The sequence below is a fragment of the Trichosurus vulpecula genome, chromosome 8 (genome assembly GCF_011100635.1).
Source record: "Trichosurus vulpecula isolate mTriVul1 chromosome 8, mTriVul1.pri, whole genome shotgun sequence".
Lineage (NCBI taxonomy): Eukaryota > Metazoa > Chordata > Mammalia > Diprotodontia > Phalangeridae > Trichosurus > Trichosurus vulpecula.
The window spans coordinates 72383990-72404046 of NC_050580.1; the positions used below are offsets into that span (position 1 = coordinate 72383990).

The following is a 20057-nucleotide window of genomic DNA, read 5'->3' on the forward strand; positions in this document are numbered from 1 at the left end:
TATGTGAGGCATATCATAGTGTGTGAAGAGAGTGCTGGACTTGGAGCCAGAAAGACCTAAGTTCGAATCCCACCCCAGTCACTTACTACCTATATAACTACCCTCCCTCAGCCTAATTTCCTCATTTTTAAAATTAAGGGGTTGAGTTTGATGACTTCTAGAGACCTTTCCAGTTGTAAACCTTGGATCCTAAGATCCTAGCCAATCCAAATTCACATAATTCTGGGTCTGAGAAAGTACTGAGTATGCAACAGGGGAGTCCAGAGAGCATCACTGCACATCCCAAGCTTTCCTCTTCTCTTGATCCAGGCTATACTTCATTGCTACTAAAGAAAGCAGATACTAAATTTAATAAACTCTATTTCTTCTAACCCGCAAGTGCTGCTGTGTAAATATTAAACAGTAGATAAATTCAATCCCAGAAGTAAAATCATTTCAGTAGAGAGTGAAGTATTTCTTCTCTTTGATAGAGAATTAAGTACTCTAGAAATAAGAACTGCAATATTTAGGAGCCTCTGATAAAAAAAAACTTGCTGTGTCTCCTTCTCAGTAGGGAGATGGAGAATTATGGATGTGGAAAATAGGATTACGTCAGAAACAATTGCCACGCTGGTTGGTTTTGCCAAAAGGTTTTTCTTTGCTGCATGGAAGAGTCCAATAAGTACAGTGGGGAGGGGAGGCAAGTAATGGGAATGTATCTAAATGTAAAAGCAAAAGACTCCAGATTCATAGATTTGAAGCTGGAAAGTACCTTAGAGCTTGTTGAGACCAATGTCATTTTTTTGCAGGTGAGTAATCTGTATGATGAATTCACAAAGAAGGTCACATGTATAGTATCTTAGATTGGATTTGAACCCAGGTCTCTTCCCAGGTCTTTATATGCCATGTGGCCACATAAAACTTTTAAAAAAAAAATCTGTGCTAAAGGGAAGGCAAAATGGAGTTGAAGAAGATGAATGAAACCAAGGCTCATTGAATCTTGCTGTTGGAAAGGACCTCAGAGTCCCTCCAAACCAATTTAGCCCTAAATAAGAACCCTCTCTTCAATATCAGTCCTTTGAAGATATCCAGAGAAGGGGAGCATACTTCCTAGTGAGGCAGTCCATTTCCCTTTGGGTTCCTCTAACTTAGAAAGCTTTTCCGCACGTTCAACCTAAACCTGCCTTTTTGTAATTTCCACCTGTTGGTCTTTCATCTATCCCCTATAGAGCCAAACAAAACAAAATGATCCCTTTTTCACATTAGACTCCTTCAACTGCATTAAGCCAACAATCATTGTCCCCACTAAAACTTACCTTCCGCAGGCTAAACATCCCTTGATCCCTCAGCAGGTCCCCATATGGCAAGCTCTGCAATACTCCCGTTACTTTTAGATGCCATCTTATTTATGCAGAGTGAGTTTATATAATGCAATCCCTTATTTGACAGATGTCCTCACTAAATGTCCTCACTAAAATGCGGCACTCACAACCATACATGATATTTAGATGTAGTCAGACTAGAGTTCGATAGGACTATCACCTCCTAGTCCCAGACACTCTGCCTCTTTTAATTCAGCTGAAAGCCAGCTTATATTTTTTCATAGCACATTGTTGACTCATTTTAGAGAGGAATTCCACTAAACCCCTCCAATCTTTTTCAGATGAACTGCTGACTAGCTATACCTCCCCCATCGTGTACTTGTGAAGTTGTTTTTTTTTAACCTAAATATAAGCTGTTTCAATCATCCCTATTAAATTTCATCTTTTTAAAATCAACTTTCCAGACTGTCAAGATCATTTGGATTCTGAATTGGCATCCAACATGTTGGCTCCCCCTCCCAACTTTGTATCATCTGAAAATTGCTAAGCATGTCATATCTTTGACTTTTTCTGAGTCATTAACAAATATATTTTACAGCACTAGGCCAGCAGAGACTCCAGCACTAGAGACTTTGTCCCAATAGACATCAGGAGTTCTAGTAAAGTAGCGCTTCTGACACTAATTTACTGTGTGACCATAGGTGGAACATTTCACCTTCTGAGCCTCAGTTGGCTCATCTGTCAAATGAGGGATTACATTACATAATCTCACTCTGACATTCTGTCACCATTTTATTAAGTATCCTCCTTTGTATAAATGACTGTCATTCTATTAAGGGACTGCCATTTTATTAAGTATCCTCCTTTGTATAAATGACTGTCTTCCAAAGCTCCAATTATGATTGGCCATTCCAGGAATGTGAGGTTCCCCAAGGCTAAATACAAACCTCTGTGATGCTTCCCAGAACAAGGCTGACCAATCTCTTTATGTGGAGGTGTGTTAGAGATACGGCGGCTTCTTTCTGATAGACACAACAAGCCTCCCAAATGAGTGGGAGAGAAGCACGTTTCTGAGGCAGATCTTCACACATCATTAGCAAAATGGAAAGCAATGGCTCACTCAGTTGAAGAGGCTAAAGGAGAAATACAACATGAAAAATTCTGAGAGAAGCTCTTGAATTAAATACTTTATCAAAGGAATATAGCAAAGAGGCTAATAAGAATTAATGCTCGTATTTAGATGAGAGCTGATGTGGTACTCTCCTCAGTATTTTAAGAAGGGAAGCAGGATGCATAACTATAATAATCCAGAGGCTAGGAAGTCTTTCAAACATCGATTGCTCTGAACGTACTGCTTTTTAATCTGCAATGCCCTTCACGCATCAAGGACACAAAAGCCTTTGCCTGGACTACACATGAAATCAACAGCACAGGTTTCAGGTTACATTAAAGAATACTGAAATAAACATAGAGAAACATTTGCAGATGTGCCTTCTGATGTGCTTCTGGGTAGTATCGTCATCCAGAGCCAGGAGACATTAAAATCCTAGAAATGTTTGCCCAGATCTTTGTGATCAGGCAAAAAGATGGAAACAAAACCCTCCACTGAGAGTTCCACCTCTACATTACCATTTAAATTACATTCCAAGCTCCCTTCTGAGGATCTTATCAGTGAGCAGGAATTTTCCTCAGAAAGAAGCATCCTACACAACAAGCAAGATTTACCAAAAAGCACTTCTATTACTCCAGTCCTTTATATAAATAAAGTAACACACAAAACAATAATCAACTCCACCATTAATAAAACTCCTTGCTCCTTCCCATCTGTGAGCTAGCATTTAAATCCCTGATTCTGGTCAATTACTGAAGCATTTATCAATAAAAGTCAATAGATTTCCTGGTAGGACCACACCATGCAGAATGGTTAATCTAATTCAGTCATTAAGATAACTGAAATCAGCAGACAGAAGGCAATCTGGACATTTCAACCTTCTTGACATCCGTATTAGATTAATCATTGCTCAGCATCGAATCTCCAAATAGCTAAGTCAATTTCACATACTCTGTGTGTATGTAAAAACTATTTTGGAATTGGTTCCAGATGACTGATTAGTTAGAAAACACTTCCTTCCTCTTGGTAGAGAAATGGTGAATTTTGGATGCAAAATAGGACTGCCAGTCAAACTTGGTCTATCAGTCAGTTTTGCTTAAATGGAGGATTTTTTTGAAGGGAGAATATTAAGGATGTCTTTGCAGGGGGGATTCATGAAGGAGTGATTTGTAAGCAAGACCAAGATGTAATAATAAACTTTTTATAATACCCTAGGAGAGTTCCAGAATTCATATTGGCCTCCAAAGCATGCAAATTGTTTACCATTGTATTTGCATTTAATAACAACACAATTGGGGTTCAAAGAATCAATCATTTCCATTTTTACTGCCATGCTATGACTCACTAAAACGCTAAGTACTATAAAGCTAATTCACACCCTTGTACATTTGACAACAGTTGGCTCCTTCTCCCACAGAAAGAATACTAATTATGATCTGTTAGAGAGCTTCTATTCTCCCTATGATTTCTTATTTCAAATAAGAATGAAGGAATTTTCTCCCCTTTGGAAGGTGCAACTAGTCCTAAGTATCTCCCTTTTATGAACTTTTTGTCACTTTGTTGCTCCTAGGGAAGACCTATGGAAATAGGCATAATCAGGCCTAGTTCTATGGATCACAATGGACCAGTGAAACTGGAACAGAAGTCACTAAAATCTGCTAAGAGCCTGACACTTTAATGCTGGTTGCCTACATTGACCAAATAATTAACAAATCATTTATTAGGCCAGGGAGATGTGGCTGTAGCATCATCCGAACCTTGTGATATAGTATCAGAAATGGAAAAAATGAATGGAAAAAATTTCATAAATCCATTTATTAATTAACTAAAACCAGAAAATATCTACTGGGCCCTTAGTAAATGCATAGCTTCATTTATATAATTTAATTAAACTGGCACTAAGCTTCTGCTAGATATAAAGCTTTGTGCTTCTTGCTGGGAATAATGATCAATGGATCAAACATTTATGAAGTAACTACTATGTGCCGGGTACTGCACAAGAGATACAAAGACAAAATTAAACAATCTTTGCCTTCAAGGATATAAACAGAGGTAGGGCGAGAAGAAACAATATCTACATACACACAAAATAAATACAAATTGGGTTTCAAGTAGTTACATGCAAGCTATGGAGGGGGAGGTACTAGCAGTTGGTGGAAATAGTGGTGTAGAAGTGGTGCTTGAGCTGTGTCTTGAATGGAATGAGGGATTCTGTAAAGACACTGATAAAAACAGTTCCTGTCCTCAATGAACCCACAATCTTACAAAAGAAGGTGGCAGGAAATAACATGCAAAAAAAATGTGCTACAAGGAAAATAGACGTGGGGAAGATCACTGACATCTGGGGGGATCAGGGGGGATCAGAGGAAGCTTCTTCAAGGAAGTGATACCTGAGTCGAACTTTAAAGGAAGATAAGAATCCTGAGACACAGGTAAGGTGTGTATTCAACCACCTAAGGTTTTTTTATAAGGGCCCTTGGCATTTCATGATCTTCATTACTTACCAATAGATCTGTGAAATATCTGGAGATGCCCAGAAGAGTACAGAGAAGTCTTCAAATTCAGACTAAGGATAAGACTGACTCTTACTCACCCATGTCAAAAGTCTATTTTCCAAGTTTCATCAGCACAAGCCTTTCTTGTTGAAGAGCATCAGCCCTGAATTCTTATCTCAGGTCATAATGATGCTATTGAACGATCCCATGAAAGAGGGCTCAATACCATGGCTGTCACTTCATATTTGTTAGGGTGTTTGCTATGAAGCTGTATTTTCAGCTCAGAAAAATGCTTTAGACAGCTCTTTCCTCTTACAAGGCACTTTCAATCAATGCAAACAAATGTACTGGCAAAAAAGACCCTTAACAGGATTGTTATCACTATGATTGCAGACCTGGTTTGGAGGAACACGGAATTCTGCTGACCAGTACAGAGTCATTCCTAAGGAATAAACATGCACCTGTCAGAAAGAGAGACAGACGATCAGAATTCTGACATCAGTAGGATCACATGGCGGTTCCAGCTGGAACACAATGCTTTTTTCACAGGAAGCTTCATTTGAAAACACAATAGGCTAGAGTATTAATATCACAGTTGACAAGATGTTTCATTTTAAGATCAATCAATCAACATTTATTAAGCACCTACTATGTGCTGGCACTGTGCTAAGCTCTGGAGATACAAAAAGAGGGAAACAGACAATTGCTGCCCTCAAGGAGCTTACAGTCTAAAAGGGGAGGAAATAGGCAAATAAATTTATGCAAAGCAAGCTATATACAGGATAAATAGGAAATAACTCACAGACAGAAGGCACTGGAATTAATAGGAGTTAAAGTCCTAGCTTCTAGGAATTAAATGCAGTGAGAAGAGAAAAGAAGAGGAATTGAACTACCAAAATGGAATGACAACAATAATAAGTAATATTTAGATAGTGCTGTCAAATTTGTGAAGGACTTTGCATCTACCGTCTCACTCTATCTTCACAACTACCCTGTGAGGTTGGTACTAAGAGTATTATTAGTAAACTTTTTTAGAAGAGGAAACTTTAGCTCGGAGTGATTAAAATATTTATCCATAATTGGATAGCTAGTGCCAGAGGTGAGATCTGAACCCAGATCTTCCTGACTCCTAAGGACCTGTGTATAGTCAATCACAAAATTACAATATCTCACTGTTGGTACATCAGAGGCCCTCTAGTTCAACCCACACCTGAAAATGGTTGATGAGGAAAGAAGGAAGGAAGGAAGGAAGGAAGAGAGAGAGAAAAGGAAGGAAGGAAGGAAAGAAGGAAGGAAGGAAGAAAGGCAGGAAGAGAGAGAAGGAGGGAAGACAAAGAATGAAATAAAGAAAAAGAATCTATTAAGTATTTAAAAAGAAATATGTAGAGTAAGAAAACAAGACAATGTAAGAGAAGATGAATAAAAGAGCATGTAAAAATAGTGGGAAGAATGCTAGCTCTCAGAATGAGCCAAGGTTGGCGAAGGAAGTGAAGGACAATGAAAGGTAAATTTTGGTCTGGTTTGGTTTAGCTATATTGAGCGTGGAGAATCATAGAAGGGATAGCTGCTTAGGGTGAATGGGATAATAATAACAGACAAAGAAAAAAAGCTGCTAATTCTTATTTTGCTTTTCTCTACTGAAGAGAATGACCCTTGCAATGGAATTAATAAAACGAAAGGACTTTCCAGGAAGTTGCCACCCAAGGTGGGAAAAAGCAGCCAGTAGATGAGTCATTGATTAATTCAAGTTATCTGGCCCAGATGAACTCTATCTTCAGATACTGAAAGAAGTGGCATATGTGATTTCTAAGCCATTGTCAAAACATATTTGAAAAACTGTGGAAAACAGGAGAGGTATGTAAAATTGGAGAAGGGCAAATGTTGTACCAATTTTCCAAAGAGGAAAGGTAATAGTCTTCAAATTATAGGCCAATGACCTTATCTTCAATTGCTTAGTGAATTCTACTACAGATCATTAAAGAGATGGTTGGTGAACAACTAGAAAGGGAAACAGCAATCACAAAGCATCAGCTTGACTCCCCCAAGAATAGGGAAGGCAAACTAATTTTATTTACTCTTGTTACAAGGTACCAGAGTGATTAACTAGGGAAATGTTATAGATATAGTCTACTAAAATGTTAATAAAACATTTGGCAATGTTGCTCAGGCAATTCATGTGGAAGAGATGAGCGATGTGAACTAGATTACATTACCATTGAGTGTATTCAGAATTGATTGAAAGGTCAGACATAAAGAGTAGCCATAGATGTGTTAGGAAGGGGAAATTTTATTTGCCACCACCACCCCTCATCTCAGTTGATGCAGTTAATTACTACAGATGGGGTGGTATTAATATGTTAACATGATTATTCTCTGAGTCAGAAGGGACAATATCAGCTTGGCTGGGCTGAAAATTAGCCATGCCCCCTAAGGATTTTAAACAAATAAGCCTAGGAGACAGCCAGAGATTAAAGTTGATAGTAGTTAAATGGACAGCAGTACGAGAAGGGAGAGCAATAGGAGAAGAACCCAGCTCTTTGCCTTTTGTGGGATTTTCCCTCCTCTCCCACCAGCTGTGGTATCAGGCAGCAGTGCTACTTGCCCTGAAGGAAGCATCCCTCTCCAACAGTTGCAGAATCAGCTTAAAAGAGTTTGTAGAATTATAGGGTCATAGACTTAGAGCTGGAAGAAATCTTAGAGGCCATTGTGTCTGATCTCCTCGTTCTACAGATAAGGAAACCGTGGCTCAGAGAGATTAAGTGACTTGCATAGACTTGTATAGCTAGTAAGTGTCCAATGACTGACTTGAACCCAAGTCTTCCAGACTGTAAATTTAATATTCTTATCTACTACTCCATATTGCCTATGTTTAAGTCACAGTTGATGGAATGGAAGCATGTGCTCCAGAAAGACATGGATACAGAGGAACAATCACTGAAGGCCAGGCACTGTTTCTAGGAGGAGGACCTCTGGCAGCAGAGAAGAGAGTCAGTCAGGGACTCAAGAAAAAGCAAGCTTTGGAAGCCCAAAGTGAGCCAAAGAGAGAACTGCACAAGAAAAAGGGAAAAAAAAGACTTAAAGGCACCAGCAGTACTAGAGTTGTGAATTGAACCGACCAAATGTGTTTCCTACATTTTTGCCACAGTATCATTTAACTTTATAAGCTTGAACAGACTTTTTTCATGGACTCTGTACAATTTTACAAAAGTGCACCACAATTCTATTACAGGAGACATTTTAGAGTTACTGCTCTTACTGTTCCATTTTAGTAAATGCTTTTGGTAAGAGATAACTATGTTAATGGAAAGCACACTAGTGGCAACTTGTGATTTATTTTTTTAGGAGTAGCCACTCACAGGGTACCCTTAGAATCCTGCAAATAACACCCACCATCTGGGGACCCAATCCTTGAGTCTGTGTACATGTTGGGGTGGGGGTGAGGTGTCACTGTAGGGGTCTAGACTACAAATGTTTAAATGTCAACCTGAACTGGTTGTCCCCAGTGGAGGGTCTCAGGTATCTGAGTTTGGCTTTGTGCCACTTACCATTTTTACCAATGACTTGGATAAAGGTATAAATGGCATACTTATTAAGCTTGCAGATGTCATAAAGCCAAGAAGAATAGCTAACACATTGCATGACAGCATCAAGAGCCAAATTCTAGGAGCTCGGAGCATTGGCTAAATCTATTAATATGACGATAACTGTAAACGTCTTAAACTTAGATTAAAAATCAACTTCACAAGTATAAGGCAATGTAGACATCGCTAAATGCCAGTCTGAGAAAAAATAAAAGATTGAGGGATTTTAGTGAATTGTACACTCAGTATGAGTCAACAAAGAGACTTAGCTACCCAAAAAGTGAATGTGATCTCTCACTTCATGGAAAGACAGAGCACCCAGAGTGAGGGGGACAATGGTCAAGTTGTAGTCTACATTAGCCAGACTCCATTGGGAATATTATGTTCATTTCTGGGTATTATGTGTCAGAGAAAACATTGATAAACTGGACAGTGACAGGGATTATTCCTCAAAATTATGGCATGTAAGAATTGTTGGATGGAACAATCTAGCTGGAAGAAGGGAAAATTTTGTTGGGGGAGGGGAGGGCAGGAGGAGGGATGATATGTCAAGAAGAAACAGATAATCTGCTTTAACCCAGAGAAAAGAAATAGGAACAAGCAATAGGTGCAAGTTGCAAAGAGGCAAATCTATGAAGTCAGAAAATCCTTTGTAACAATGAGAACTGTCAAAAATAGAGAGACTGGGATGCCTCTGGAGGCAGTGGATTCCATGTCTCCAGAGGTTTTTTAATTAAGATTTTTTTATTTTTAGTTTACAACACTCAGTTCTGTATGATTTCGAGTTCCAGATTTTCTTCGCCGCCCCCCCCCCCCCGCTTCCTCCCCAAGATGGCATGGAATCCAAGGTTTTAACCAAAGACTCCTAGTCTTTGATAAAGGCTCCTTGTCAATTATGTGGGGGTGGCGGCAGATGGGTGGAAAGGGGGGCTCTTCTTAGGTGCCTTTCAACACTGAGTCGCTACAAGTCCATGAAAGTGATACTTCATTCCCCACTAAGATTGAGTATGGAGAGCTGTTGTTTGTGAGAGCCTCTACCTTCTATTCTAGGAAGGAGCATAGTTCACACTTTAAGCTTAAGTAACAATTACTTGGTTGTGGCATAAAGCCAAGCATATTGTACTCTGTGCAGGTCACTACGAAATTCTCCCTGCTCTGCAAATTTTCTGGAGGCAAGATGTCTCAGTCCTTGAGTGAATCCACTGGGCAATCCAATTGAATCCTAGGCTGAGAATGATCCTGAACAAAAGAGTTAGCATTACAAGCCCCATTCTCCAGCCTGTGTTCCTGCTGCATAAACTGTGAAAAACACACACTCTTGATACAACTTAGTCGAAAGTATCCCTGTCCCCAGAGCCTTCTCTCCCTCGTTAGCTGCCCCTCACTAAGCACCTTTCCACCTTTCTTTTAAATGACTGACTGATGCCAGACAGATCTGGTGATGCCAATGAAGGCAGATTATTCTTTCCAAGGGAGGGAGGAAGCTGGGTAACACTGTGAAAAGCTTTTTGGACTTGGGGTCAGGAAGACTTCAAATCCTGCCCCAAACACTTAGTAACTTTGACTCTGGGCAAGTCACTTAACTCCTCTCAGCCTCAGTTTCCTCATATATGAAATGGGGATAATAATAGCATCTACCTCACAAGGGTTATTATGAAGATGAAATGAGTTAACATACATAAAGCACTTTATAAACATTAAAGTGCCATATAGTTATTATTATTATATTATTTCCAGGATGAATTCCAACTCTGGGTACTTTAGTCTTAAGTTTCTCTGCCAAGTAATTAATGATTTACAAGCACAGACTTAAACACACTAGGGAGCTTCAAGATTTAATTAAAGGAATCATATTCTAAAGCCAAAACTCTTTTTTTAATATAAAGATAACATAGATCCCAATTTACCTGTCTCCTAAGTTAAGATTTCCATAGATCAGATATCTTACATTTATGCATATCTGTACTGATGAAGAGGGGGTGCTACAGGGCTCGAGGAAAAGTCATGCATTAAACAGTTCCCTGGAGCCCTGAGAGCTGCAGCAAAAATGTCTGCTGTTGGCTCTGTGTGTGAAAAATTTCAATAAAAGGGCAAATAAAGCTTCTTCCAGCCATGCCCATTTCTGCTTCTCACCCAGTAGGGCTCATGTTCACAAGAAAGAAGGATCCCCCATAAGGACTTGCACACAGCACTGTGCGTGGAAGGGCCCATGAAAGGGCACAAGAGATCCACGGAATAAGCCTCTAAAAAGACTCAGTGACATGAACCCAGTGAGTGCCCTTAATCTTAAAAAGCAAACAGTTGCGTCTTGCTCAACTGCAGGTGTTTGTCCAGATACATGGAGAATTGAGGAGGGACAAAGAGGGAAACTCTAAGAAGAATGTAGCACTACCACATGCCCAGAGGCAAGAAGGTCAGCAGAGCCAGATGGCTGCCATGCATGCATCATGTTTGCATTGGGTCGTTTGGAATAGGACCTTGTTTTTGTCTTTGTTTTCCAATTTAGGATCATAGAGCTAGAGAGAAGCTCAGAAGCCTGCTTACTTTATGGATGAGGTAGCTAAAGGTCAGGGAGGTCACATACATAAGGTCAGAGGCAGGATATAACCCACGTTCTCTGAATTCAGTTTTCACTATCACAGCTCTTCATTTGATAATAAACATAAGACTTTTGCTAAGTAGTCTTCAAGATGGCTGTATCTGAAAAGAATTCAAAAGGAATATTTATTTATATTTAGAAGGAATTGCAAGTTGTACATAACAGATTTGCAATTTCATCTTTTTTAATATACTTTGTTATTGATATGTTAATGTTATTTCAAAAATTAAAAATAAAATATTTTTTAAAGATGACTATATCTTATTTCTATATTGAAAAATTAGACTGAACTAGTAATAGAGTACTTGTAAACTATTGTTCATTTAGAGCAGAGATTCTAAATCTGGGATCCATGAATATACATATACATGTGTTTGTATGTATACATATGTATGTTTTTGTGTTGCATATATTTACATATGCGTATGTATGTGTATATATGCATTGTGTGTATATGTATGTGCATTTGCATGTGTGTATATTTATGATACCCATACTTATGTGTTGATGGCTATTTCACTATAACTGATTTCCTTTGTAATTCTATTTATTTTATTCTTTTAAAACTTTATTGTGAGAAAGACTCCATAGGCTTCACCAGATTGCCAAAAGGGCCCATGACACAGAAGAGGTTAAGATCTTCTGATAAGCATACTGATCTCTGTCTCCCTTCCTTCTCCATGCCATACCTGGATGGGGCCAAGGATCTCATGGCAAGGTTGTAGCAGCTTGGTTTCCATGGCACTGACCTAAAACCTTCCCACTTTGGGGAATGGATAAGACGTTTTATCCAGGACATTCCAGCACAGGTACAGGAGGAAGATAGGAAGGGGGAGAAGGAGAGAGAAAACTTTAGTGGCAGCAAGCAGAGCTCAGTGACTAGACACACCTATAAATAAAAGGGCCAGAAGAAGGAACCATATCTGGAGTGGGTGTCAAGAGAAAGCTACAGTCACAACCAAGCCCAAGGGGGCTAACCAGAAGATCCAAGTCTAGGCTTCAGGAATAAAGGGTCTGGGATTGAGTAAGAAACAGGATATTGAGCTAGGCAAAGAGCTTTTTTTTTAACTTGCCATGCCATTCTATGGGCAACCATAGGGCCAGTCCTGGCCTCTAGATAGCCCTGATTTCCCTTTCCTACAAAGTCCCCACCTTTGCTCCTCCATCCTATTCAGTAGTATAAAGGAAAACCATGCCAACCTAACATGTTCACATAACTAAAGGTGACAAGTTAATGAGTTTGGATTATTCCATCTGTACATGGACTTAACCCAACAAATTCCATGTCCCACAGGAAGGGTTAGAAGTGAAGGTTAGAAGCATGGATAAAAGGTCTTACCTTTGATATTTCCAGTTGTGGGTTTTGACCCCGTCCTTGAAGTATTTCTGGGGCTTTGAAGGGGGTGGCCTCTATAAAGGAAACATTGTCCTGGAAGGAAAGGCTTCCCGTAGCATGCAACAGAGTTGACCAAGGGCAGACTATGTAATTAGAGGAACCTGAAACCCAAATGTAAGAACAAAGCATGCTCAGTCTTCACAGCAGGTTAGGATTCTCGTCTTAAACCATACAACCAGGTGGCAACTCACAGGAGAGTAGATCAAATACAGTGAGAACCTCTTTAGACATGATGGTCCCAAAAGTTGACAGGGAAATGATCATCAAGTTCTCCCTAGGATTATCTGGATTAAAACCTAAAAGACTCATACCTAATGGTATGAACTAGACAGGAGGTAGTTTATAATAAATATTTTTGTATATGTGAGTCCTTTTCCCTTTTTTATGAAAGTCATCCCTTTTTAACAAAAAAAAAAAACAAGATACATTTTAAAAGAGTTCAGCAAAACTAAGACATTACTAAAGTTTGGTGTTGTATCAAATGTTCTACATCCATAATCTAACCCCTGTTTATAGAAGGAAGAAGGCAGGGTGCGAATTTCTCTCATCTCTCTTCTTTGGCGCAAGATTGATCATTATAATTTCCCAACATACGGTTTTGACTTTTTGTTGTGTAACTTATAAAGAGGTCAATGAGAGGCTTAAATGGCTTGCCCAATGACTTGGTCACAGAGCTAGTATGTGTCAGAGGTAGTAGGATTTGAGCTCTTCTAACCATTAAGTAATGCTGCCTCTCGTTGTGTAAGAATATCTCACATTTAGAGCACTTTTGTATTTACAAAGAGCTTTTTCATGTACATCATTTGATCTTCACAACATCCCTGAGGAAAGTAGTGAAATTATTATTATCCCCATTTTGGAGATGAGTGGACTCAAGCTCAGAGAGATTGCCTGACTTTCCCAAGGTCACATGGCTAGTAGATGGCAGAGCCAGGGCTTCTGACCCCAGGTTCAACGGACTTTCCACTCAACCACATTTTTAATGCTTTAAATTGCTATTGATTTCATAGTATAAAATATAATCATCTTACCCTTGTTGAGATCTTCAAGAATCTGTTCAGTGGCCAGAAACAAGAGAGACCACATTTCTTCCTCAGATAAAGCTCCTCCTTTCACGAGTAAGGTGTTGGCAAGAGTCACCGATGACTGGCTCATGTCTATGAAGGGAGGAAAGAGAAAATTCTCAGTCCCTTTACCATTTGTACCTCAGATCCAAACCCACCAGAATCTAAACTAAGATGAATTGGTCTTTTGCTGACAGTGAAAAGAATGCTGGGATCCAGGAAAAGGCCATAAGAAATTTCATGTTCTTCCAACAAGAGGAGTTGGTAAAGGTGCCACCTAGCTATACTGCCTCAGCATTGGCAGAAACGTCATTGCACTCTCCAGGCACGATGGTCTTGTCTGTTATCTTCCCATCGCTCAGCTGCACTGCCTTCACTATGGTGCCAGAATGGTCTTAATTATATTAGAGAAGTATTAGGGAAGGTGCTGAGGAAGCTATATTAGAGAGTTATTAGGGTAGGCTTCATAAGGAAGATAACATTTGACATGGGCCTTAAAGGATGGGTAGGAATTAGATATTTAGGGCATGAGTGAAGGGCATTCTAGGGACAAGGAACATTGTGAGGGAGACCCAAAGGTTGGAAAACATAGATCATGTTCGGGAAAACTAAATGCTTCAATTTGACTAGAGCAAAGGGTGGCTGAAACAGACCAGTGGGAAATAGACTTGAAGCCACCAAAGAGCTCGTTTCCCACTGTTGGGTTAAAATCTACTTACATACAAATATAGTGTAAGATAATTTGAGGAAGGAAAAGACATTAGCAACATAGGGGATCAATCATAGAAGACATGATCCTAAATGTAATTAGTGTACAATACTGCCCCAATGGCAGTCCAAAGTTTCCTGTGGTACCTCTCCATGCAGGCCAGTCTTCTCCCAAAGAGGTCCATACTCCCAAATTATTCCCTCTTTCCCCTCCTGCTTTATTAAAACTACAATTTCCAAAAATCTTAAGTAGATGCGAGGCATTCTGATTACCCTATTCAGCTAATTCACAGTAAGATGTGAATGACTCTTAAGGTTGCCTATCCTTTCTTTCTTTCTTTCTCTTTCTTTCTTTCTTCCTTTTTTTTAAGAAGGAAGCTTGTTAACCTCAAAGGCTCTCTTTGGTGTATCTCTGTCTTCAACTCCTCTGACCTGCTACCTTATCCCACCAATGTCCTTCAAACCTCTCCCTTAAATTTTAGATTCCTTCAGGTAAACCAATAGGACATCTCTTAATTCAGGAAATTCTTCCTATCTGGAAGCAGGGAAGGGTGGGATAAGGTTATTTACCTCAAATTAGTAAATAGGAGACTTTTCTTCTCCATAGAAGAGAGGAATTTTGGCATCATTCTTTTACCATTTACAAGTGATTTCAATTTAGTATCATAGACTTAGAACAAAAAAGGTTCTTAGAGGTTACCCAATCCAACCCCCTCATCTTATACATAAGGACACTGGGTGCCAGTGGCTTGCCCAGGATCACACAGCTAAATAATTGATGAGCCAATTGTAACCCACACTTTCTGATTCTAAGCCCAATGCCATTTCGATTGTTCAATGTACCTAGTTAGTATTTCAGTTCATCTGTAGCTGCTGCAATATAGTTGCATTCAAAGTCAACAAAAGCTTTAAAAAAATACTATGGAGAATCTGCCTGTGAAACTAGCAAAACCTAATAATTAGTCTCTGTGGTTTGGGAAAATAAAGTGTTACAATAGCAAGCATTAACAATAATAAAATTGATGAGCTAAGGACTTCTGTAGTCTTTTTATTCTTGTCCTCAAAGAATTTCCTTAAATAAATTTGGAATTTTGTCTCCCTCCCCCCAAAATAAAAATAAAAACCAAAGCTGGCTCATACTAATCTTCAAGCAGCAGAAATGTTCAGTTGTTAAGTCATAGGACAGAAAGCCAGACTTCCCTGGAGTCTGTGCTAATCCAGCTCTGTCAGTGATCTCTCTTCCACAGCCAGGAGCTTAAACTGGAGACACGGCTGAGTGTCCTGGAGTCCCTCTGAAATCCATGAATTCTAATCCCAGTTCTGTCACCAGCAGCTGGACTGCCTTGATCCAAGTCTGTGGCCTCCTAATCCTACACTGACCTCCTCCCTCCGGTCAAGAGGATGAAATCTGGCACTTATCAGAACCCCATGCATCCTAAACCCAGAGAGCCTGCATCTCAGTTTCCTTAATAAAATCTTCCTCCCAGGGGTGATGTTATCTAGTTGTTGAATAATCACAGTATCAGGTTTAAATTTCCCCTAGGGCAAAGACCTTGTTTCTTCTATAATTCTGAGAATGTTTGTGTTGTATTTCTTCCCCAACTTGCTCAAAAATATTTACATAAATATTTATTGATGCTTACTACTTTACAGCACTTGGAGAGTTCTCATCTCCAAGCAACTTAAAGCACTCCAAGGTTTTATTTTATTTTGGTTTTTTTTTTTCCTGGTGATGCTTGGAATACCCCTCAAAGATATGATATGGAAACCAAGGCACCAAGAGATGAAGGGATTTGCTCCAGGATCATGTGAGAGATAGGATAGGGATATGGCTAAAATTAGAAGCCAACTCCATACCACTCCCAATTGATTATTTATTTCTTTTCCTTTATTCCTAATATATCGGAGCAGTTAATTTTTTGCTGTTAAGTATGTCCTGAGTGGTCTAGGACATGTCATTATTTCCTCTATTCCTTGGTGTCTTCATCTGTAAAATGAGGTTTGATTAGATGGCCTCTTACCTCCCATCTGGGGCAGTTGGGTGGTACAGTGGATAGAGCACTGGTCTTGGAGCACTGATCTTCATGAGTTCAAACACTTGCTAGCTGTGTGACCCTAAGCAAGTCATTTAACCCTGTTTGCCTCAGTTCAACCTCCTCCCACCCTGACCCCCAACAAAGCAGGAAGCCCTTTTATTCACTCATGGGATGGACAGTCGTGGAATATCTAACAAGAGTCACTTTGCCCCATGACTTTGGGCAAGTAATGACACCTCTCTGGGCCTCAGTTTCTTCATCTATAAAATGAAGGAAAGTTTTCATGTAGGAGGAGGCACCAAGACTTGCTTTGAAGATCCCTTCCAGTTTTAGCAACAGATGAATCTATGAAAGTGAAAAAGTCTTGACCAAGATAATTGAGGGAGTTTTATGTATGAAAGTCAATAAACTCTTACTCAGTTTAGACATCTGTATTATTAGTCCCATTGCACGAGTAGGAGGGGGAGAGATACAGTTTCCTTGAAATTTAAGGCAGGAAGGAACTTCTAGAAATCATCTCTTCCAACAGAGATCCTGAGATGTAAAATAATTCTTCTAAAGTCATATGGCAGGTTAATGGAAGAACAGAGATTTTAACTAAAATACAAAGCCTGTTAGTATCCCATTAACTTAATGGCTTAAACGGTTACTCAACTATAAGGTAATTAAATTATAATGACGACTGATTAGCAGGAGATCTTTGAGCAGATTGTTCAGAGTTTTTTGTTTTGTTTTGTTTTTAATAATGTCATTTCTGTGTAATTCATACTAGATATCGGATCAAAGAATGCAGGAAGGTATTAGTGAACTGGTTCTTTTTGGGAAAACATGAAGTGAATTTTTTATCAGTGAGGTCTGTGGCAATGGTAGAAGCGAAAGCCGCATGATATAGGAAACGGAGCTGGACCCAGAGTTAGAAAGAGCTGAGTTCAAATATTACTTCTGCCACCTACTACATGTGTAAACCATAGACAAGTCTTAGCCTCTCTGAACCTCACTTTTCTCAGCTGCAAATAGGAGATAGTACATGTAAGTACATATGTAAAGGAAGCGTTATATAAATATCAACTGTTATTACACTTCTCCTGACAACAAGAAACTATTTGGGCATTCCGGCAAAGATACAGCTTGCTGGACTTAGATTGGGAAGATCTATCAGGGGTAGGGAACCTGTGGCTTCAAGGCTAACTTTCCATGCCTATGTCTGTCTCTGTGTGTGGGTATGTGTCTCTATCCTGTCTGTCTTCTCTCTCTCTCCTATCTGTACTATCTGCACTTGAGGACCAAGAGGGCCACATGTAGCCTGAAGGCTGCAGGTTCCCTACTCCTGATCTAGGTCCAACTATGCCTCTGACATGTATGATCTGTGTGACCCTGGGTAAGTCATTTAAACTTTTATGAGCCTTAGTCATCAAATCAGGACTTAACTGCTAAGGACTACTTCCACATTGGTGGAGGGAGTTCTCATGTTGACTAAGTTAAAGGTTGATCCTCTGTTGGTGGAAGGAGTTTTACTCCTGGGAGTTCCCACTGCTAATAAAATTTACACAGTGAAAACCAACATTTGCATTGATTATTGGGACAACAATATAAATCTCATCAGTGACAATAAAAACCAAGTTCTCAATCTGTTCACACAGCTAATCCACAAACATGTAAAGCACTTATTAGGTTGCTGATTGGAAGCTAAAGGCTCTTAAAAGAAACCATCTTAATAAAAGATGGATATCCCCATCCAATAGACACCATGGCTAGATTATTTGGCAATGAAACCCTGATATGATAAAGAGATCCCGATGGCACTGGATAGAGCACCAGTCCTGGGGTCAGGACGACTCAACTTCCTGAGTTCAAATCTGATCTCAGACACTTACTAGCTGTGTGACCCTGGGCAAGTCACTTAACCCTGTTTGCCTCAGTTCCTCATCTGTAAAGGAGAAGGAAATTACAAACCACTCTAGTATCTTTGTCAAGAAAACTCCAAATGGGGCCAACAAAGAGTGAGACATGACTGAAAAATGACTGAACAACAGAAGCACAAAAAATCTGCCTTCTAATACCAGCTGTAGCATGGCTCAGGTGTGGGAGATCTGAGATAAACCACTTCCCGTGCCCAGGTCAGATGACCTCAAAAGTCCTGTCCAACTCTAAATGTTTATATCCACCTTGGCATTTTGTTTGTGTCTTATCTTCAAAAGCCCAAAAAGCCGGCTGCCAAGAACACTGATTTGGAAAGCTAGACAAGACCTACTACAGCCTCCTCATCTTCCTAAACCGACTCTGCTTACATGAGAAATTGTATAACGTCTGAATTAAAGGATTGCTAAAGAGAGTAACCGAAGCTATTCTAAGTGTCACTGTCTTATTAGTCTTTCCACCAGCCTAAAGCTTTCATTTTTACCATCTCCATCAGCAACAATACTTTGCATCATTTGCATGCACCCTCACCACTGTAATATCAGACAGCTGCATGAGCTGGCACTAGAAAGCAGGACAGGGAAGAGCAGGCCGCCTTAAATAGAATTGGGATGGTGCTGATTTTTAGTGTCTAGAAATGAGAATAAAAAGCACTGGTATTTATTTTTAACTTTAGTACTGAGTGACTGTTACCCTGGGAAAGGCACAGTACTTCACACCCTCTCTACCTCAGTTTTACCAATTTAAAAAATGGGTGCAACAGAGGGTATCATAAGCTCCCACCTTCCTGCTAGGGATAAGGAGTTCAAAAGATCAGAAATTTATAGTTGGAAGGGACTTTGAAGGCTATTTAGTCCATGCCCTTCATTTTACAGAATCTCAGGCCATGAGAAAATGAAAGACTTATGCCAGGTCACCCAGCTAGTGTCTGCGTTGGGCTTTGAACTCCTCTCTTCCTGGCGCAATAGAGCCCATCATTCTATTCACTGTGCCATGCTGCCTCTCAAATATCTGTAGAGCTCTTCATTCCAAAGGTGCTGTGAACAGCTTATTTTCAACCTCCGGCAAGTGCTAAAATATCTCGCTGTTCCCAAAATAGATGCCGAGTGAGAAATTACAAAAGGGGGTAGGCCTCCAAAAGAAGCAAAATTTCTTCAGCCTGACTAGAACTTTCAGTGTCCCCAGAGAAAGACCACTTTTTAAACATCTTTTTCTTCTTTTTATTTCCTTTCTCTAACTTTCCATGCCTATGTCTCTGTCTGTGGGTATGTGTCTCTATCCTGTCTGTTTTCTCTCTCTCTCCTATCTGTAACCTCTCTCTTTTTTCACTCTCTCTCTCTCCTCTCTGTAGTTCCTTCTCTTCTCTTTTCCCTCTCCTTTATCCATTCTCCTTTCTTCTCTCTCTTCCTTTCTCTTTTCCCTTTCCTTTATCTATTTCCTTTCTTCTCTCTTTTCCTCTCTCTTTTCTCTCCCCTCTATCAATTCTCCTTTATTCTCTCTATTACTATCTCTTTCCTTTTTTTCTCTTCTTTATCTATTTTCCTTTCTTCTGTCTTCCACTCTCTCTTCTTTCCCCTTCTCTTTTCTCTCTCCTTTATCTATTCTCCCTTCTTCTCTCTCTTCCTTTTTCTTTTATTTTCTTTTCTCTCTCTTTTATCTAGTTTTTCTCCTCTCTCTTCCTTCCTCTCTGTCTTGCTGATTTTCCCTGCATTGAAAACACCAAAAGAGAAGGGAAGGGAATAAGCATTTTTAAGTGACCACTATGTGGCAAGTATTGTGCCAAGCCCTTTACAAATATTATTTCATTTGATCCTCATGACAATCTTGTGAGGTGATTTTCTCCATTTCA

The 20057-nt window shown here is 39.6% G+C and overlaps 1 protein-coding gene across 1 annotated transcript in view; it reads right to left on the reverse strand.

Moving 5' to 3' along the window:
* The window catches only part of FRMPD2 (FERM and PDZ domain containing 2), a 215795-nt gene extending 202157 nt beyond the window's left edge, over positions 1-13638 (reverse strand). Inside the window, 3 exon segments of the mRNA XM_036736525.1 lie at positions 2249-2434; positions 12427-12584; positions 13515-13638. Coding sequence (XP_036592420.1) covers positions 2249-2434; positions 12427-12584; positions 13515-13638 — 468 coding nt within the window.
* Between the last annotated feature and the right edge of the window lie 6419 nt (positions 13639-20057).